The sequence below is a fragment of the Jaculus jaculus genome, chromosome 1, assembly GCF_020740685.1.
Source record: "Jaculus jaculus isolate mJacJac1 chromosome 1, mJacJac1.mat.Y.cur, whole genome shotgun sequence".
NCBI lineage: Eukaryota > Metazoa > Chordata > Mammalia > Rodentia > Dipodidae > Jaculus > Jaculus jaculus.
In genome coordinates this window covers 178,955,845-178,978,077 of record NC_059102.1, presented here as the reverse complement: position 1 = coordinate 178,978,077, position 22,233 = coordinate 178,955,845, and the positions used below count along the sequence as shown (strand labels likewise).

The 22,233-nt window shown below is 42.9% G+C and overlaps 1 protein-coding gene and 1 non-coding gene across 2 annotated transcripts in view; one reads left to right on the top strand and one right to left on the bottom strand.

The window, feature by feature from the left end:
• The first annotated feature begins 2,660 nt into the window (after positions 1 to 2,660).
• On the top strand, positions 2,661 to 2,762 carry LOC123458285. The gene has a single exon (XR_006635574.1). It is a non-coding gene; the product is annotated as a U6 spliceosomal RNA (small nuclear RNA).
• Positions 2,763 to 12,011: 9,249 nt separating this feature from the next.
• LOC101594080 (low-density lipoprotein receptor-related protein 4) overlaps positions 12,012 to 22,233 on the bottom strand; it is a 42,512-nt gene continuing 32,290 nt past the window's right edge. The window contains exons 21-23 of the mRNA XM_045148654.1: positions 21,405 to 21,492; positions 17,867 to 18,008; positions 12,012 to 14,465 (exon numbers count right to left, since the gene is read on the bottom strand). Coding sequence (XP_045004589.1) covers positions 14,133 to 14,465; positions 17,867 to 18,008; positions 21,405 to 21,492 — 563 coding nt within the window. The 3' untranslated portion in view covers positions 12,012 to 14,132. The remainder of the gene's footprint in view (positions 14,466 to 17,866; positions 18,009 to 21,404; positions 21,493 to 22,233) is intronic.

Sequence of the window (22,233 nt, the reverse complement as noted above, 5' to 3'; positions counted from 1 at the left end):
CCTTGAAAAACAAAAACAAAACAGAACAAAAGTTAACAAAGCATATTTCAGAAAAACAAGTGGAATGATGTTACCATATCTATAATTACAAGTGTATGTGTATTTCTAAAGACACAACATCTCTCAGATTGCAAGAAGCTTAATAAAAGTGGACTTAGGAGGCAAAGGAATTAATATTTTTCTATTACTATGTTTACTTTGGAGGGCTGGAGGGATGGCTCAGCAGTGAAGTGCACTGCCTGCACAAGCATGAGGGCCTGAGACTGTCAGAGTTTGAATCTCTAGATTCCGTATAAAAGGCTTGGCCACATGTGCCTGCAACCTCAGTCCCACAGGGGAGCACACACCTGAGAATGGTTGGAGACCTGCAAGCTCTGTAATCAGTAAACGAGACTCCAGCTCAAAACAAGACCAGGTGGAAGACAGAACAGGCTTTAAACTCTGCCTACCACTTCCCCACCTGTAAGTGTATAGGATGCCACACCACATCACATCCACACACCACACCATACCACACTACACACACACACACACACACACACACACACACACACACACACACACACCAATTAACAAACAATAAAAATATGTTACTTCTTATCCCTCATAAAGGAAGCAAGGAGAATGTCTAGTAGCATAAACAGAAAAGACAAGGGGATAGAGACAAGAAAGTGCATTGTATGTATGAAATTGAACATATGGACCTGATTTTAGGACAAGGTTTATGTTGGTAAGTAGTGGAACCCAAGATTGACAAAGAGACAGGCCAATCCTTGGAAGATCTTGAATACCAGGCTAAGGAATTAGTTATTTATTAATTTGTCCTATATAAGATTGAGCCTGCCAATACTTCACTATCAATGGGGGGAGGACACATGAGACCCCAGACCTACAAAAGTAGCTAATGGCAGGTAATGGTTGCTGGGAGAGGGTTAGTCAGGCTCAACAGTAGTGTGGCCACAGGTAAACTACCCATTCCACAGGAAATAACTTTCCACTCATGACCATGCATGCAACAATATTAACTCACTGGGTTAAAAAAAAGGGGGGGGGAGGCATGAAAGTAAGATGAGGAATAATGAGGAAGATGGGTGATAATGGGAGTGGGAGGGGGATTAGAGAGGGTAGTTAGTTGTGGGGGGACAAGATCAAAACACATTATACACATAAACCGGGCGTGGTGGCGCATGCCTTTAATCCCAGCACTCGGGAGGCAGAGGTAGGAGGATCGCCATGAGTTCGAGGCCACCCTGAGACTACAGAGTTAATTCCAGGTCAGCCTGGACCAGAGTGAGACCCTACCTTGAAAAACCAAAAAAAAAAAAAAAAAAAAAAAAAGAAAGAAAAAGAAAAAACACATTATACACATGTATAAAAATTTAAAAAACAAACTGGGCGTGGTGGTGCACACCTTTAATCCCAGCACTCGGGAGGCAGAGGTAGGAGGATCACTAAGAGTTCGAGCCCACCCTGAGACTACAGAGTTAATTTCAGGTCAGCCTGAGCCAGAGTGAGACACTACCTTGAAAAACCAAAAAAAAAAAAAATTTAAAAAACAAATAAGATGCAATGGGTATGGGCATGGAACAGAACTATATCAAAGCACTTGAGCCAGCTGTGGTGACACACACCTTTAATCCCAAAATTTGGGAGGCAGAGGTAGGAGGATTGCTGTGAGTTCAAGGCCAGCCTGAGACTACATAATGAATTCCAGGTCAGCCTGGGTTAGAGTAAAACCCTGCCTTGAAAACTCAAATAATAAATATTAAAAAAATAAAAAATAAAAGAGGGGGCTGGAGAGATGGCTTTGTGGTTAAATGCTTGCCTATGAAGCCTAAGGACCCCGGTTCAAGGCTCAATGCCTCAGGATCTATGTAAGCCAGATGCACAAGGGGGCACACATACCTAGAGTTCGTTTTCAGTGGCTGGAGGCTCTGGTGCACCCATTCTCTCTCTCTCTCTCTCTCTCTCTCTCTTTCTCTCTCTCTCTGCCTTTCTCTCTGTGTCTGTCACTCTCAAATAAATAAATAAATAAACATAAACAAAAATAAATTAAAAAATAAAAGAGGTAATAAGCAATAATTATTGAAAGTTTCTGAACAAGAGCTTAACAAAAAATCAGGACTGCACTTTAGGAAAATCAGTTAGCTTGATTGCCTAAAAGGAGTTGTAGTCGGAGGACCAGTTTGGAGTGTGATATGATATAATAGCAGTGAGAAGGATGAGAACATATTCAAGAAAGATTGAAAGATTTGGCAACTAACCACATTAGGTCCCTTTTAGAAAGATGAACCAAGAGAATGCCAAGAATTAGAGCTCAGAGACCTGAAGGGCAGTTATTTCCTAAATGGAAGTAGAAAGCCAGGAGAGGCTTGTCTCAAGGGGAAGTTGGAGGACTTTCTTAGAGATATGTTTGCTCTCAGATATCAGTGAAACATTCTAATGAAGCCATCTAAGCAGGCCTAGAAAACACCAAATGGAAGTGGGGAGAATAACTTGAGTCTTGAGTAGTATAGATTTGGCAATCACTTCTAGAGTGAATGAGATCACAGCAGGGGAAGAGAAGGGAAGGAGTAAACAGACAGATCCACATATAGCAGGAGGAAAGGAACCACTCAAAGCAAATGATCACCTTTCAGAAGTGGATGAAGCAGTGCTCGGTTCTCTCTGGCAGGACATATACTAAAATTAGAATGATACAGGGATTAGCATGGCCCCTACATAAGGATGACACACAAATTCGTGAAGCGTTAAAAAAAAAAAAAAAAAAAAAAAAGAGGGCTGGAAAGATGGCCTAGCAGTTAAGGCACTTGCCTGTGAAGCCTGAAGACCCAGGTTCAATTCTCCAGGTCCATATAAGTCAGATGTAGATGGTGGAGTTCCTTTGCAGTGGCTAGAGGCCCTGGAGTACCCATTCTCACTCTCTCATTCTCTCTCTCCCTCTGTCTCTAATAAATAAAAAGAAATCTTTAAAAAAAAGAAGAAATGAATGAAGTATATAAAAACTCCTCTCCCGGCTTAGGCGGAGAACCTGAGTCAGCCCCTAGACATTTCCAGGAATGCCCAAGACTTGTCTCTTCTGCCTCTCTGCCCCAGCCAAGCAAAAGAATACTAGTACAGTTACTGTTTAAACCAACCAATCATGTAACTGTCCCCTACTTCTTTGTTCAAATCTCTATAAAAACCCTGCTCTCAGGCTGCTCCAGGCTCTTGTACAGATCCACTGCGCTGGTGAAGTCAAGAGTCTGAGCTTAAGCCCAAATTAAAGTTCCTTGCCTTTGCAAAAAATAAAAATAAATAAATAAAAAATCCTCTCCTGTCATTGGTCATAGGCATGTTTATTTTATTTAAATAATATCAGAAATAATTTGAAGATGACACTCTAGGAGCAGTTTATGATTTACCTCAAATTTGATCAGTGAAGGAAGTGTGTAGTCTTGGTCCTGGAACATTTTAGAACAAGATGGCAAAATCCTTTTTTGCTTTGCACTGTTGGACAAACTAGGAAGTGGGCATTAGATGTCTGAATCCATTCACTTATTCATTCAACAAATATTTACTAAATACTTAATATGTTGAAAGACTGTTCTAGGCATTTGAAATAATCAGATTATTCCCAAAACATGCCCTCCACTCAGGGAGCTCATGTTATAGTGAGGAGACAATGACCAATACATAAATACATTCTATATGATGATATTAGATTATGTACAGAAGGGAAGACAAGGGTAAAAGCACAGGGAAGGAGATTTGGAAAGAGTGTAATTCTTTTAAAAAATTATTTATTTATTTATTTATTTGCAAGCAGAAACAGCAGAGAGACACCACCCTCTGGCCTCTGGACACTGCAAATGAGCTCCAGATATATGTGCCACTTTGTGCATCTGGCTTCATGTGGGTACTGGGGAATTGAACCTGGGTCATTAGGCTTTGTAGGCAAGTGCCTAAACCACTGAGCCATCTCTCTAGCCCAGGATGTATTTTTTAATTTAATTTAATTTAATTTTTTTTTTTTTTTTGAGGTAGGGTCTCACTCTAGCTCAGGTTGATGTGGAATTCATTATGTAGTCTCAGGGTGGCCTTGAACTCAAAGCAATCTTCCTACCTCTGCCTCCCAAGTGCTGGGATTAAAGGGGTGTGCCTCCATGGCCAGCTCCAGAATGTAATTTTTACAAGGATGGTCAGTGTAGGTTTTGCTGATATTATATTTTTTAAAAAAATTTTTTTTGTTAACTTTTTATTTATTTTATTTGAGAGAGACAGAGAGAGAAAGAGGCAGATAGAGAGAGAGAGAATGGACGCGCCAGGGCCTCCAGCCTCTGCAAACGAACTCCAGACACATGCGCCCCTTATGCATCTGGCTAATGTGGGTCATGGGGAATCGAGCCTCGAACCGGGGTCCTTAGGCTCCACAGGCGAGCACTTAACCGCTAAGCCATCTCTCCAGCCCCTGATATTATATTTAAGCAAAGATTTGAATAAAGTGAAGGAACTAGACATTAGGTCTAGGGAATAAAGTATCAGGCAGAGGGAAAAGTTATACAAAGGCCCAATGTTGGAAGCATGCACTGGCAGCTTTGGGGGACAGGGAGGCCAGTGTGGCTGGACAAGTAGGAGTAGGCAATAGGAAATGAATTGTGATAGATAATGGAGGAACTGGAGTGGCTGAGCCTATAGGCCCTTGTAGAAACATGATAGTGTACTTTGCCTATAACAGTTGTTCAGTAAGTGGTCAGACACCGTTTGCAGTTCAGAATTCGATAGCATTTACGTATGTATTTATTAGTTACATGGGCTTTCATTCCAGAGGTCTCTCATTAGTTCTACACCAGGAGCAAATGCATAGCACAGTGGGCAAGAGAGACTGAAGAGAAAATTGTATTCTGGTAGCCAGAAGCATAATAGGGTCTCTGGCACAAGCTGACCTGGAATTCACTATGTAGTCTCAGGGTGGCCTCGAACTCATGTTGATCCTCCTACCTCTGCCTCCCTGAGTGCTGCGATTAAAGGCACGGTGTGCCCCACCACACCCGCTCAGAAGTATAAGTTTCTTATGTAAAGTATTGTGGCTGCTATATAACTGTGCTAGGCAGGGTTGGGGCAGGTGTTCATTTTGTTGTAATCACAATATGCATTCTGGTTGAAGCATCCCTACTATGGGACATAGATCCTTATCTCCAGACTAAGAGGAAGAGCTTCAATCACCTTTTAGTCCAAATGCAAACGTAATAATGATGATATTCACACAGATCTGGACTGGCTATTGGTTGTATGCCTGGCCTCTAAGATACAAAGCCTATCCTATTGGTTTTTCAAGGTAGAGTCTTGCTGTAGCCCAGACTGATCTGGAATTCACTATGTAGTCTCAGGGTGGCCTTGAACTCATGGTGATCTTCCTACCTCTGCTGGTGCATTGGAATTCTATACATAAAGGACCCTAAAGACTACCAGCAAACTGTTAGAGCTGATAAACAGCTATAGCCATGTAGCAGGATACAAAATATACAAGGAAACCAGCAGCCTTCCTATATGCTAACAACAAACACACAGAGGATGAAATCAGAGAATCACTCCCATTCACAATTGCATCAAAAAAAAAAAAAAAAAAGTACCTTGGAATAAACCTAACCAAGGAAGTGAAGGATCTCTACAATGAAAACTTTAAAACACTCAAGCAAGAAATTGCAGAAGACACTAGGATATGGAAAATATCCCTTGTTCTTGGATTGGAAGAATCAATATTGTGAAAATGGCAATCTTACCAAAACAATTTACACATTTAATGCAATCCCCATCAAAATTCCAATGGCATTTTTCATGGAAATGGAAAAAAAGAACCCAAAAATTCATTTGGAATCACAAAAAATCTCGAATATTTAAAAACAATACTGAGCAATAAAAATAAGGTTGGTGGGATCACCATACCTGATTTTAACCTATGCTACAGAGCCATAGTAACAAAAACAGTGTGGTACTGGCACAAAAGCAGACATGTAGATCAATGGAACAGAATACAAGACCCAGATATAAGACTGGGTAGCTACAGCCATCTAATACTGGATAAAAATGCCAAAAAAATTCATTGGAGAACTGACAGCCTATTCAGCAAATGGTGTTGGGAAAACTGGATATGTATCTATAGAAAGATGAAAATAGATTCTTCTTTCTCTCCATGCACAAGAATTAAGTCCAGATGGATTAAAGACATTAACATCAGACCTGAAACTCTGAAACTGCTAGAGGAAAAAGTGGGGGAAACCCTTCAACATATTGGTCTTGACAAAGACTTTCTGAATATAACGCCAAATTGCTCAGGCAATAAAGCCACAGATTGACTGCTGGGACCTCATGAAATTAGAAAGATTTTGTACAACAAAGGACACTGTGAATAAAGCTAAGAGGCAACCTACAGAATGGGAAAAAATCTTTGCCACCTATACATCTGATAGAGGATTAATATCTAGGATATACAAAGAACTCAAAAAATTAAATAATAAGAAATCAAACAAGCCAATTAAAAAATGGGCTATGGAACTAAATAGAGAGTTCTCAAAAGAAGAAATACGGATGGCATACAAGCATCTAAAAACATGTTGTATATCCCTAGTCATTACGGAAATGCAGATTAAACCTACGTTGAGAGTCCGTCACTCCTGTCAGATTGGCCACCATCATGAAAACAAATGACCATAAATGCTGGCAAGGATGTGGAAAAAGAGGAACCCTTTTACACTGTTGGTGGGAATGCAATCTGGTCCAGCCATTGTGGAAATCAGTGTGGATTTTCCTAAGACAGCTAAAAATTGACCTACCATATGACCCAGCTATAGAGCTCCTAGGCATATATCCTAAGGACTCATCTCATTACCCGAGAAGTACATGCTCTACCATGTTTATTGCTGCTCAATTCACAATAGCTGGGAAATGGAACTAGCCTAGATGTCCCTCAACTGATGAGTGGATAATGAAGATATGGCACATTTATACAATGGAGTTCTACTCAGCGGTAAAGAAAAATGAAGTTATGAAATTTGCAGGAAAATGGATGGATCTGGAAAGGATTATACTAAGTGAGGTAACCCAGGCCCTGAAATCCAAGTGTCAAATGTTCTCTCTCATATGTGGATCCTAGCTACAGATGACTGGGCTTCTGTGTGAGAAGGAAAAAACTCAGTAGCATAGGCCAGTAAGCTAGAAAAGAAATATAAAAGGGAAGAGAAAGGAAGGGAGGGGGGTACCTAATAGGATGGTATTGTATATATTTAAGTGGAAGAATAGATTAATGGGGGTGAAAAGGCCCAAAATGAGGTCTGGGGAAGAGATTGAATAAAGGAAAGGTGGAGGGATAGCTAATCAAGATCTAAGAGGATATACATAAAACATATGTAATCCTACTTTTGTGGACAATGGAACACTCAGGAACTGTAGATTGTTGCAAGAAAATTTTCAGTGCCGGGGATGGGATATCTTCCAGTGAGTTGTTGGCCAGGGAGATCTATGATGCTCCCAAAACATTATAGGCCATTGCCGAGGCCCTTGGTTTCCCACCAGGAATAGATGGTAATATCCTATTGCTGAAGACCCCATATACTTGGGCTGCAAGGCTACTGAGAAATCTCACTGGAACTGAGCTGATAACCTCCTCCATGTAGACCAGTCGACAGAAAGCTGCAAGAAGCCATTCTGCATGCAGTTCAATGGGAGAAAGAGAATTTACCAGTGAAGATACTCAGCAGTGGACACTGCAAGCCTTATAATTGGCCAGCCAGGCCAAATGAGTCAATGGATGCAATAGTGGCACGTCTGTTATGGAGGAAACCAACTGCCCTCTAATTGGACTGGAGGCCCGCTCCATGGGAAGGGAATACATCCCTGATACTGAAAACTTAAAACAGGGGTAGTCATGAGCCCTAGGAGTGTAATGTCTGCTGTTGTCTGGCCAAATGTATATACTATGCTTATCAAACTGACCAGTAAGTACTTCTGTTAATGTTCATACCCTTGTCATAATGATACTGTCACTTTTGGCTGAGAATCTTCTCTTTTCAGATGGCAGTGACCTTGGGATGACTCAGAAGGTATCATGATGATGGAAAGAAATTACTGCAGTGCTCAGTACTGCAATATCTGCATCACACCTTCCAAGGCTCAGGGTCTTATGTGGAAGAGGTGGCAGAAAGAATGTAAGAGCCAAAGGAAGGGCAGGACTCCATACAACATGCTCCCTCCAGACACAAAATGGCCTGGATATCCATGGCCTCACAGTGCCTGATACTACCTGCATAAGACCATCATAAGAGGAAGAAAAGATCAAGACATCAAAAGTAAAAGAGAGACTGATTGAGATGGGGAGGGGGTATGATGGAGAGTGGAGTTTCAAAGGGCTAAGTGGGGAGAGGGAGGGTATCACCATGGGGTATTTTTTATAATCATGGAAGTTGTTAATAAAAAATTTTAAAAAAATCATAATTCCAGCACTTGTGAGGCAGAGGTAGAAATATCACTGTGAGTTTGAGGCCAGCCTGAGACTACAGGGTGAATTCTAGGTCACCTTGGGCTAGAGTGAGATCCTATCTTGAAAACAAATAAAAACGCCTTAAGCGACTCAAAAGTTTGTGTACGGTGATGCTGGGAATAGAGTCCGGGGTTTAGTCTATGCCAGAATTCCACAACTGAGCTGCATCCTCAGCTTGTCAACCACATTTCCTTGGTCATGTTTATAAATAGAAATCCGAGAATGCAAGCTTCCTGTATCCCTGTGAATGTCAGTGCACTGCACCTAGAACCTTATCTGCCCTCAGTTTGTATAAACATCTCTTCTAAGTTCCTATGCATGATTTGTCTTTTTTTCTTCTGACCTAGGTTTGGTGTAAGTTTCAATTTCTGTCATGAAGAGTCCTATGGGCCAGAGTTCTTTCCCTCGTAGGTTCCAGTTTTTCATACAATATTGAAAGCAATGGCATTATTATTATTATTATTTATTGGCTTTTCTGAGGTAGGGTCTCACTGTAGCTAAGGATGACCTGAACTCACTCTGTAGTTCCAGGCTGGCCTTCAACTCACAGTGATCCTCCTACCTCCGCCTCCCTAGTGCTGGGATCAAAGGTATGCACAGTAACCTTATTTTTAATGCAATTTCTTTTTGTTTGTTTTTTTGAGGTAGGGTCTCACTCTAGCTCAGGCTGACCTGGAATTCACTATGTAGCCTCAGGGTGGCCTTGAACTCATGCTGATCCTACCTCTGCCTCCCAAGTGCTGGGATTAAAGACGTGCACCACCATGCCTGGCACTGCAATTTTCAAAAATATGTCCAGTCCAGGTTTGTCTTGTTTTGTTGATTTGTTTTTCTGTTTTGGTTTTTCATGGTAGGGTCTCACTCTAGCCCAGGCTGACCTGGAATTCACTCTGTATTCTCAGGGTGGCCTCGAACTCATGGCGATCCGCCTACCTCTGCCTCCCCAGTGCTGGGATTAAAGGCGTGCGCCACCACGCCTGGCTGTTTTTTTTTTTTAGAGAAAGTGAGAGAGAGGGACAGAGAGAGAATTGGCAGGCCAGAGCCTCAGCCACTGCAATCGAACTCCAGACACTTGTGCCACCTACTGGGCATGTGTAACCTTGTGCTTGCCTCACCTTTGTAAGTCTGGCTAACATGGGATCTGGAGAGTAGAAGATGGGTCCTTCAGCTTCACAAGCGCCTAACCATTAACCCATGTCTCCAGCCCTGGTTTTTTCTTTAAGACAAAGTCTCACTAGCCCAGGCTGCCCTCAAACTTGTGATCCTCTTGTTTCAGTTTCATGAATGCTTGGATTACAGGCATGTGCTAACACACCCAGTTGGTCCAATTTATTAGTATCTGATGTATCTTCTGCCTGTGGTTTCATGTTTTATTTTTTTTATTTATTTGAGAGAGAGAGATAGAAAGAGAGAGAGAGAGAGAGAGAGAGGGAGGGAGAATGGGAGTGTCAGGGCCTCCAGCCACTGCAAACAAACTTCAGATGCATGTGCCACCTTGTGCATCTGTCTTACGTGGGTCCTGGGGAATCAAACCGGGATCCCTTTGCTTTGTAGGCAAATGCCTTAACTGCTAAGCCATCTCTACGGCCTGTTTTCAGGTTTTATATCTGGAGAACCAAATTCTTAGCCCATTTTGTCCTCAAGATTGCTCCTTTCCTTTTAGGAGTTGTTTTAATTTTTTTTTTTTCATTTTTGGTTTTTTGAGGTAGGGTCTCACTCTAGCCCAGGCTGACCTGGAATTCACTATGCAGTCTCAGGCTGGCCTCGAACTCAGGCAATCCTCCTACCTCTATCTCCTGAGTGCTGAGATTAAAAGCGTGTGCCACCACACCCGGCTCAAGGAGTTGTTTATAAATAGTAGGGGCTAGGGAGATGGCTCAGCAGTTAAAGTCACTTGCTTGTAAAGCCTGCCAGCACAGGTTCAATTCCCCAGTACCTACATAAAGCCAGATGCACAAAGTAGCGCATGTATCTGGAGTTTGTTTGCAGTGGTTAGAAGGCCTGGAGTGCCCATTCTCTGTGTGCAAATAAATAAATAAATAAAAATAGCCAGTATGAAAAGGTTATCCTTGAATTATTTTTGTTCTGGCACACCTATCCACTATCAAAATTTGGAAAATTATAGCCTATAGTTCATATTCAGATCTCATGTTGCTTAAAAACAAGTCTTTTACCAGGCATGGCAGTGCACACCTTCAGTCCCAGCACTAGGGAGGCTGAGGTAGGAGGATCATTGAGAGTTGATAGTGAGACTATATAGTAAATTTCAGGTCAGCCTGAACTAGATGAGACCCTACCTTGATAACCAAAAAAGAAAATAAAAAGTCTTTCTAGGGACATAGTGACTGACATGTTTAATTCCAGCACTCAGGAGGGAGAAGCAGGAGGGTTGTCATGAGTTTGAGGCCTGTCTGAGACTACAGAGTGAATTCCAGGTCAGCCTGGGCTAAAGGGAGAGCCTACCTCAAAAGAGAAAGCCCATGACTTTCTTGCTTCCATCATCTTCTCTTTTGGAGGGTAGGATGTGGTGGTGTAATCTGATGCTCAGGTCTGAGAAACCATGTTGTTATTGTTTAGGTTCAAACTTAGTGCTGGCCCATAGTAAAAGATTAATGAATGAATGAATGTCCTGTCAGTGGTTTATGGGTTAGGAGATCAACCACTGAGACCTAAAATAAAATTCTAAATATGGCACTGGGACTAGCATAATTCCCACTTTTCACTGAGGGATAGCAAGTCCATAGAATCTGAGATGGATTCCAAAATTTCTGGTTCCAACCTTGAGCTAGTGAGAGCGCTATGAGAAAGCAGCTTTTGTAAATGGAATGCGGGAATGTGTGTGTATGTTGTGTTGGAGATAGAACCCAGGGCTTTGTGCATGCTAAGCCAATGCTCTCCATTGAGCTGTATCCCTTAATCCTCCCAAATAAATGGTTTCTCAACAGTCATCTGATCTGTCCTCAGAGTGATTCTGAAAGTTGCCAAGATCAAACAGAACAACTGGAATCAACCTTTCTTTCATTCTATGACTTCTCACTAGCTTAGTCTTGCCAGTGACCATCATGTAAAAGCAAAGCCAAGTTCTGCGACACTGAAGTGCTCAATGAGCTAGAACAGAAATAAGATACATGGTACATGCCATGACGCTTCATTCTGGTGCCTAGAGATGTCACCAATGATAAAACAACATTTTACTTTCCCCACTGAGTATGGACAGGAACTCCTTCAGTTTCTACCAACCAGTGGCTTTTAACCAAGATGAAACCTGCCATCCTTCCTCGAGGGGAAAAGGTGACACAGTTACTGAACTCTTGCAGCTTGATCTGTCCTCTCACGATGAGCTGCAACACCAGCAGAAATCTTACACTCTTGATTGTCCTTCGCTGTTCCCACACCCACACCACTCCGCGGTGATGTCTGCAGGTAGCTTGTTCACAGCATGGGTCTGCCAGCTAGAGCAGGTGCAGGATTAGTCACGACTCCAAACCAGCCAAGGTAATTGACAAAAGCTAAATTTATATTAAATTATCATAAAATCCTAAAATACTGAACATAGTGGTTAAATAACTCCAGAAAGTTCAATCTCTCCAGTAAGTAACGTTAAAACCATTACACATGAGTGTGGGGAAATTACTTCCATTAGTTTAGGACAGAGAGACTTTGCCTTTTTACAGAGTAAATCAGTGCTCAAATAGATATTTCCTCAAATATGTCCTTTCTACATTCTCAACAGCCCATGTGCAATAAACCCTTCCCCCTTTCCAATTAAAATGCTACTCCTCATTCTCCTCCTCCCCCAACTATGGATTTAAAGACTTAAATGCTCCGTTTATTTTTTGCTGTCTCATTAAGTGTGAAATGTCCTCATTTCCTCTTGGAAGTGGCACCCCACCTTTCCCACCTGGTGTACTAGAAAAGCCGTTTCTTTTTGCCTGGCCTGGATCTCTGCACAGACTTCTATCTGGGGCTAATGAGAGCAGGACCAAGGGCTTGCCATCTGCCTCTACCAGTTTTGAAACTAACCGGAGAAGATTTTATCTTGTCCTTTTTTTTCACTCACACAATTGGCTGCTGATCCCTGAATACCAATAACCATGAGATGCTTTGAGTCAGGGAAACATGCCCTAAAAACCCTTCCCTCATTTTCAGCCCCAGTTATTCTCCCCTGCCGCTTCTCGTTCCTGGGGAGAAGTGTCTGGATCATTCTTGAACTGGGAGTATTTGTTGTGGCTCTTGCTACCTTTCTCCTTCTCACACTTCCTTCTGCATCTTCATTTAGCCCTCCTTGCCATAGGATTTTGAAGACTGATGGTGCCTAGGCTAGGGTCCATCTCAACAAATCAAGAACCCCCAAAAGTGAAAAACTAAGAAAAAAATTTAGAACAGCAAAAAAGTCTCAACTCTCCTGAGGAAAGCTCAAGATGTTTACCTTTCACATAAAAGCATAAACCAAGTGGTTGCATCTCAGTGTGGACAGCAAATGACTTAGCTGAGATGAGCTGGCTAGGAGTTTCACCACCTCAGAGCCACAGGCCCTGTCCATGAACTCAGACCCCTGAGCACGAGAATGTGCACAGAAGATTCAACCTCATGAGCCCCCGAGTGTCTTGTTTCTCTAACTGACCATTTATGAAAACGTCTGGTCATCCTCTGAAAGACTGTTACAGAGTATCTTCCTTTAGAATCCCAGAGACTGGGGGAAAGATGGCAGAATATTGAAGTTGAGGTGGAATGCTAGGTTTGGTCTCTAGTTAGAGCTTCTCAAACACCTTAACGGCTCCATCTCTAGGGCCTAGCATCTACTCAAGCTCACAGCATGGTTAAAGACTTACTGGCCAGCATTGGCCCTAGAAGGCAATTCACATTAGTGAGTTGCCAGGTGATGGGGCTCTCCAGCCATCCAAGGTATAATTGGCCCCACACGTTCCAGCAAGAGGAAAAATAGCTTAAGCCACACCCACATTTTACCTGTATCACATCTAACCAAGCAGTGACTCCTAGGTGAAAGGAATGTCCACTGCCAGCAATGGACAGGACACCCAGGCCCAAATACCCACAAAAGGTTTTTCATATTACTAACACATAGACTGGAGGGTTCCTAGATGCCCAGACCCGCTGGGCTGACTCTTATTCTCTCAGCCTCTGAGTATTACCCTTCTCTTCACCTATGACCCCCTGTTCCTAGTCCAGGTAGGCAAGTTCTCAGAAGTGCCGTAATGCCATCTGTCATGGGGAGAGTGAAGTCTTGTATCATCAACTGCCTTGGTACTGTGGTGCAGGCACTGAGGGTATCAGGAGGAAGGGTGGTGCACCTCTAAGGTGACAAAGAATCACATTGGGCCCAGCTCTAGGGGCCCTGTGGCAGAATGCAAGAGGTGAAGTCCATGGTAAAAATCCAGGTCTAAATTCTTGAAATGTGTCCTCACTTCTTGTGCTCAGGTAGTTATGGACTCAGTTGGGTAGCAGGTCCTGTAGGAGGCTTGGGAGCAGTTCTGGAGTATGAGGAGGAGGATGAGCACATGAAAAGGGGGCCTGCTGTTAAGTGAATATAAGGACTGGAAGTCCATAGAGGAGAAGGAATAGGCAGGCAGGCAAGAGAATGTGGGCATTCAGACATTCAGACCTGGCTCTCTGAGGAGAGCTTACGTTCATGTTTCCAGCCCGTGTCCGGCAGAGAGCCTCGTCTTTCTGGCGTGGCTGTAGTGTGGACGCTGCTACACTCAGACTGCTCTTCTTGCAACAGCTGCTCTGTCTCCGTGTCATCCAGGGAGCCGGAGCTGGCCTGGATGGACACTGTGTCTGTCTTCATGCATACATGGTCACGAAGGAGGCCTCCCCGGGAGCTGCGCAGTTGCTTGAGGTCATCCCACTCAGCATCGTCCCCAGAGAGGAGGCAGATTCCCTCTACAATCTTGATCTTCTCCTTGGTGTAGTTATGGTCAGGCCCACCCTAGGGTGGAGAGTAGAGACACATGGTCAGTTGGGTTTCTACACAGCCTGCCTCTATGAAAAGAAAAAGGAAGGGGAAGGGATGAGAGTAGGTATGGACAGGCTGGACGAGATGGCTTAGCCATTAAGGTGCTTGCCTGCAAAGCCTAAGAAACCATGTTCAATTCTCCAGGTCTCACATAAGCCAGATGCACAATGTGACACAAATGTGCAGGGTTCCACATGCACACAAGGTTATGCATGCGTCTAGAGTTTGATTACAGTGGCTGGAGGCCCAGGCACATCAATTCTCTATCTCTCGCTCTCTCACATTAAAAAAAAAAAAAAGTGGGTATGGAGCATAAAAACTCACAAAGAGTAAGGAAATGTGGTCAAAGCAAATATATGAGGCTGCGCCAAAAGAAAGGAGTAGCTAATGTTTACTACTTTTATCAAAAAGGAAAGGGAGAACTATGGCTTCTGGTCTTCCATTAGCCACTCACTCGCTGTATCACTTGGGGTAAATTACTTAACATCGCTAAAACTCAGTCTCCATGTTTACAGTGTGGGGAGAGTAACATATCTGTCCTCTGCAAGCAGTTGCTATGAAGGTTAGTGAGGCTGTCCATGCAATGCACTTGTTACAGACTGACAGGAGACGCACACTAAACGCGTGCAGCTGCCACCTTGCAGTTAATGAGATAGCACACCAACAGAAATCCCCAAAAGCAATTCAGTCAGGACTTCGAACTACTTTATGTTCGAGTTTGTTACATGGTCCTGCGGTTTATTAACGGGACATTATGCTGATAAAAATAATCGAAAGCAATTGGAAAAAAAATTCACTGTGCATGTTTTCAAGATTTTGAGCTACTTCATGTGCTAGCCTGTTCTTAATGATCTCTTGTTTCTGATTATGGAAAGGAGAAAATTTGGCTATAGAAAATCCTTTTATCTGGGTTTTAAAAGTCCCTTTAGTAGGCTTCCTAACTTGTAACTATGTGGGGGAAAGTTACTCTGGATCTGCTCTGATGAGCACTAAGACCATTCCCAATGGGCTGGAAAGATGGCTTAGTGGTTAAGGTGCTTGCCCACGAAGCCTGAGGACCCAGGTTCAGTTCACCAGTACCCATGTAAGCCAGATGTACAAGGTGGCACATGTCTGTTTGCAGTAGCTAGAGGCCCTGGAGCACCCATTCTTTCTGTCTCTCTCTCTCCTCCCCCCTCACTTTCTCCAATAAGTCAACAAATAATTTTTTAAAAAAAGACTATTCCCAAGCAGCCTGCATCACTCCAAGGGCTGTCTTAACTTCTGCTTAAGGTTCTTCCTTTATGAACTCTTGCAGAGCAGCCTCAATTCCTGATTTCAAGCAATATCCCACCACCAGGAGCAAAAGGGCCACAGCTTGTTTTATCCTTGGGACTATTGCTTCATGTTAGTAACAATTCAATTCCACTGAGAGTTATTAATCAGATATAGCTCCTAAATGGGGGTCCCTGTCCCCTGGAAGTGATAGCTCCCTTGGTCATGTAGAGAGGGAGGGAGAGAGAGAGAGATAACAAGAACACAAGCACATATAGAGGCTTCCAGTCAACTAGCACACCCTTCACAATACCATGCAGGCCACTCAGAGTCACCATCACAGAAATGCAGTGGGTAAGTCGGGGGGAGAGGCACATGGCCGTTAACAGTGCTGGGAACACCACTTCCTGTTCACACAAAGAGCAACAGGTACCTGAAATGAAGAGGAAGTCAGAACAGAAAGGGTGAAAGGCTATCGGAGGGTTGAAAGAGCTGCTGAGGAAGAAGAAACAACAGAAGAAAGAGGTCACACAATTTTCTTTCTTTTTGGTTTTCTTTCGTATTGTTGGGGTGGAACCTAGGTCTTGCACACCCTAGCCATGAGCTACACTACAGAACGTGTATGATTTCGGTCCCATCGCTTCTTGGCTCTAACCAAAGGTCTTCATTTTGATTCTTTCCTGGGGCAGCCAACAATTCTAGGAACCTCCAAATGGACATGACTTTCTCAAAAGTACCAAGGATAATGTTTATTGCTGCTCAATTTATAATAGCTGGGAAATGGAACCAGCCTAAATGTCCCTCAACTGATGAGTGGATAATGAAGATGTGTCACATTTATACAATGGAGTTCTACTCAGCGGTAAAGAAAAATGAAGTTATGAAATTTGCAGAAAAATGGATGGACCTGGAAGGGATTATACTAAGTGAGGTAACCCAGGCCCAGAAAGCCAAACGCCACATGTTCTCTCTCATATGTGGATCCTAGCTACAGATGACTGGGCTTCTGCGCGAGAATGAAAATACTTAGTAGCAGAGGCCAGTAAGTTAAAAAGGAGACATAAAGGGAAGAGAAAGGAAGGGAGGAGGGTACTTAATAGGTTGATATTGTATATACGTAAGTACAATGATTGTGATGGGGAGGTAATATGATGGAGAATGTAATTTCAAAGTGGAAAGTGTGGGGGGTGGGGAGGGAGGGAATTACCATGGGATTTTTTTAATAATCATGGAAAATGCTAATAAAAACTTAAAAAAAAAAAAAAAGTACCAAGGATAAGACTACCATCTCCTGAACTGTAAGCAGTCCTTGAAGGCTTTCTTTTGAACTAATATAGTTTTTTGTTTCTTAATATAGGAACTCAGGGGTCCAGAAGGTACAGGACTATTGTGTATATTTTTTATTTATATATCATATGCTAAACAAGTCAGCAATGTAGACTGACTAGGATCTTCATCAGAATAACTTCTGATGAAGGTTACAGAATTTTAGAAGAAAACATGGGTCATATCAGGCTAGAAAAATCTGAAATCCCAGACCACAGATCTCCAGTACAAAGGAAACTATTTTTCATGCCTAAACATTCAGCAATTTTCCACTAAAGTAACAAAGCATAAAAATTCAACATATATCTTCAGATTTCTAGACAAATTTCTTAAGATTCTGTACTAAGAGACAGGAAAGAGAAAAACCAGCCATTTCCAGTTAGAGGGGCCACAAGCTGGGATCAATACTAGGGAAGAAAGAGTCTAGGAGCTCTTGGATTTTTTCTTTTTGGGGGGGTTCTCTAAGAAAGTCCTCTTGTTTTAGAAGGACACAAACTCATTAAAGAGAAATTACAAATCCCATCAGGAAAAAAGTCTCCTAACAGGGAGATACATACTGCTTTCAGACCTCTTCAGGGACTATTTTCTAATCTTGCCCATACTGGGGTCCCTATCAAAGATTCTAGATCTCTCCAAAAACCCAAGTTACATTCAGTCATTTTGTTTACTGTAATTTCTAAATAATAGAAGGGACCACCCAGCAGTCCTTATTCATTCAGGCATTTGGATTATAATTCCTCCCCACTAACCCCTCCCTTACAAAAAAAATCCTGAATACAAATTTCTATTTTTACCTCTTTCTTATAGCACAGTTGATTATACATAGCTGGTTTGGGGACTGCTTCAATTTTCACTTCCTGAGTGGAAGTTCGGTAGGAGGGATTGCTGTAGGTCAGGTTTCCCATTCCAGGATCCGTGAATTTGGACTTTCTATGTCTTTAAGAAGAAAAAAAACAAGAGAAGTTAGTTCAGATCTTTATGGAAGTGATACCTGTGGAAGTTGTAACCTGTGTGTGTGAAGTGACCTCTATGCAAATCCCAGTGGATCTCTAGCTCCTGGTATCCAGACCCATCTGAATCCCATCCCTTGAGTGTGGACTGGAGCTCATGGGTCTCTTCCAGTGAACCAATTATACAAAAGTGCTAGATAGTAAGTAGATTAGCTTCCATCTTGGGTGGGACTTCTTCCCACTGTCACTTCTTCTTGCTTCGAAAGGAACAAGTTGCCATGCCGTAAGCTGTTCTATGAAAAGATCTACAAGGCAAGAAACTGATGAAGGAGGCCTATAACCAACAGCCAGTCAGTGAGGAACTGAATGCGGCCAAGTTTTGTGGATATGCTTGCAAAGGAGTTCTTCCCAGTTGAGACTGGAGAGGAGGCCACAACTGTGCTTGATATCTAGACTGTAACCTGTGGGAGACCCTGAGGCAGAGACACCTAGCGAATCTGCATCCAGGTTCCACTCCCTCCCCACCAGGTAGGGTCTCACTCTAGCCCAGGCTGATCCGGAACTATGAAGCTCCAGGCTGGCCTCGAACTCTCAGTGACCCTCTTTCCTCTACCTCCCAAGTGCTGGGACTAAAGGGGTATGGTACCACACTGGCACAGATTTCTTTGTTTGGTTTTAAAATTAATTCATCTATTTTCAAGGAAGAGAGAAGAGAGGAAGAATGGGTATGCTAGGATTTCCTGCCACTGCAAATGAACTCCAGATGCATGGCACTACATTGTGCATCTGGCTTTACATGGGTGCTGGGGAACCTAACCTGGGCATACAGGCCTTGTGAGCAGCTCCTGTAACCCCTGAGCAACCTCCCAAGCCCCATGCATCCAGATTTCTGGTCCACACAATCTGTGAGACCATAAATGGTTGTCAATTTAAGTCATTTTCTTTACTTAAAAAATTATTTTATTTTATTTGAGTGAGAACAAGAGAAAGAGAGGTAGAGAGAGAGTGAATGGGCACATCAGGGCCTCCAGCCACTGCAAACGAACTCTGGCTTATGTGGGACCTGGGTTCTTGGTTTTATAGGCAAGCACCTTAACCGCTAAGCCATCTCTCCAACCCACTTACTTTTCTTTTCTTTCTTTCTTTTTTTTTTTTTTTTTTGGCTTTTTGAAGTAGAGTCTCATTCTAGCCCAGGATGACCTGAAATTCACTATGTAGTCTCAGGGTGGCCTTGAACTCACAGCAATCCTTCTACCTTTGTCTCCCGAGTGCTGGGATTAGTGTGCGCCACCACAACTGGCTTCCCACTTACTGTGTGTATGTATATGTGTGTGTTTTGAGGTAGGATCTCACTCTAGCTCAGGCTGAGCTGGTATTCACTATGTAGTCTCAGGGTGACCTCAAACTCCTGGCGATCCTCCTATCTCTGCTTCCCAAGTGCTGGAATTAAAGGTGTGCACCACCATGCCTGGCTCCCAACTAACTTTTTTTTTTCTTTTGTTTTGTTTTTGTAGTTTTATTTTTCCAAATAACTTTTATAAAAAATATTTCATTCATTTATTTGTGAAAGAGGGGGGAGGGCAGGCAAATACAGATTAGACACATCAGGGCCTCTAGCCATTGCAAAAAAATCTAGGTACATGTGCCACCTTGTGCATCTGGCTTTACATGGATACTGGGAAACTGAACCCAGGTCCTTGGGCTTTGCATGCAAGTGCCTTAACAACTGGCCCCCTAAGTCACTAACTTTTAATTAAGTTATTTCTTATGTAGAAATGGATAAGTAATACACTAACCTTCTGAGTCAAGACCTCTGTTCTAATCCTACCTGTGTGACTAGCATGGATCATAGTAGACATAACCTAAGCTTTCTGAGACTTACATCCTCATCTGTAAAATGAAGCCTAATGCTTCTATTACAAGGTTGTGACCTGATACATATCAATTAAAAGGTAAGTAGTATGATGGCTACTATTATCAGCAAACACTTCAAAATTCAGAGAAAATGAGGCAGAGGAAGAAAGAGAAAAAAAAAGAGAAAGAATGGGTGAACCAGGGCCTCCAGCCATTGCAAACGAAACCTAGATACATGTGCCACCCTGTATATCTGGATTATGTGGGTCCTGGAGAATTGAACCAAGGTCCTTTGGCTTTGCAGGCAAGCACCCTAACCACTAAGCCATCTCTCCAGCTCCCAGCAATGCTATCTCAATCAAAATTGAGGTAGAAGAGCCGGGCATGGTAGTGCATGCCTTTAGTCCCAGCACTTGGGAGGCAGAGGTAGGAGGATTGCCATAAATTCAAGGCCACCCTGAGACTACATAGCTAATTCCAGGTCAGCCTGGACCAGAGTAAGACCCTACCTCAAAAAATCAGAAAACAAAACAAAAATTGGGGTAGAAGGTTATGCTTGTGCAAAGGAAAAATCATTTCTAGTTTCAATGGTGTGAAGTAGAGTGGGATATAGAAGAAGTAAAAATGCTAGAGGTAGGTGGACATGATGGGGGGAAGCGTGTTTTAATTCCAGCTCTTAGGAGGCAGAGGTAGGAGAACCTCTGTGAGTTCGAGGCTAGTCTGGAACTACAGAGTGAGATCCAGGTTAGCCTGAAGTACAGTGAGACCTTACCTAGAAAAAATAACAAACAAAAAAATAATGAAGTCAATTGCAGCTTTTCCTCTCATACTGTGTGACTTTGCATGACGTCCTCTGTGCCCTCAGAAAGCATCTTAGACTATAACAAAAGTCTCAAGAAACATGGTCTAGAGAGATGACTTAGCGGTTAAGGTGCTTGCCTGCGAAGCTAAAGGACCTCAGTTTGATTCCCCAGGACCCATGTAAGCCAGATGCACAAGGTGGCTGGCGCATGTGTCTGCAGTTTGTTTGCAGTGGCTGGAAGCCCTGGTGGGCCCATTCTTTCTCTCTCTCTCAAATAAATAAATAATAAAATAGAAATAAAATATTGGAAAAAAAAAGTCTCACAAGATCAATGTGGGGCTGGAGAGATGACTTAGCAGTTAAAGGGCTTGCCTGTAAAGCCTAGGGACCCAGGTTCGATTTCCCAGAACCCAAATAAGCCAGATGCACATGGTGGTGTATGTGCCTGGAGTTCAGTTTGCATTGGCTGGAGGCCCTTGCACGCCCATACTCTCCCCCTCCCCAGATAAATTAAAAAAAAAAACAAAAACATCAAAAGATCAATAAGAAAATAGCTGAGGCCATGACTGGGGAAGAAGAGCAAGCATTCATTCAGCTTTCCACCCAGGGGCCCAACCTTGAAGTGGGCTACTTAGAGGTCAATTTAGCAAACTCTGCAGCTTCAGGATTATCCAGATGTACTAACAAGACAGAACGTGTGGCCCCTACAGCAAAGCCGAAGTTTACCTGTACAGCACCAGAGCTCCAATCACCAACAAAAGCAGCAGAATACTGAGGAATCCACCAATGGCATAGCTGATGTGCAGTCCTTCGCCTAGGAAGAATAGAGAGCTACTAGGAAGGGGTTGCTGGCCGCCGTCTAGCGGGTGCTGGCATGAGGCTCCTTTTGTAGTGTCGGGTTGTACACTATCTGAGGATGATGGACTCCTACTTAAAGAAGCAGCCACAGGAGGCAGGGGGTGAGGGAGCTGAAAAAAACATGTCACTCTGCCAGCATCGCTAATCCCAGTCCTAACACTCAACTCACTACATACTTAAGGCAGGATGCTACACTTTTTTCTTCTTTTTCTGTGAGCTAGGGTCTTGCTCTAGCCTAGGCTGACCTGGAATTCACTATGTAGTAGCACGGTAACCTCAAACTCACAGTAATCCTCCTACCTCTGCATCTCGAGTGCTGGGATTAAAAGCATGTGCAATGCCTGGCAAGATGCTAAACTTTCTTTAAAAAAAAAGGTTTTTTTTGTTTTTTGTTTTTTCCTTACTCTAGTCCAGGCTGACGTGGAATTCACTATGTGGTCTCAGTGTGGCCTTCAACTTTTGCTGATCCTCCTACCTCTGCCTCTCAAGTGCTGGGATTAAAGGCATGTGCCACCAAGCCCAGTTTAAAAAATATTTTATTTATTTATTTATTTATTTATTTATTTAGGAGAGAAAGAAAGAGAATGGGCATGCCAGGGCTTTAGGCTACTGTAAAGAATTCCAGACGCAGGCTAGAGAGATGACTTGGTGGTTAAGGCACTTGCATGCAAAGCCTAAGGAACTAGGTTCAATTCTC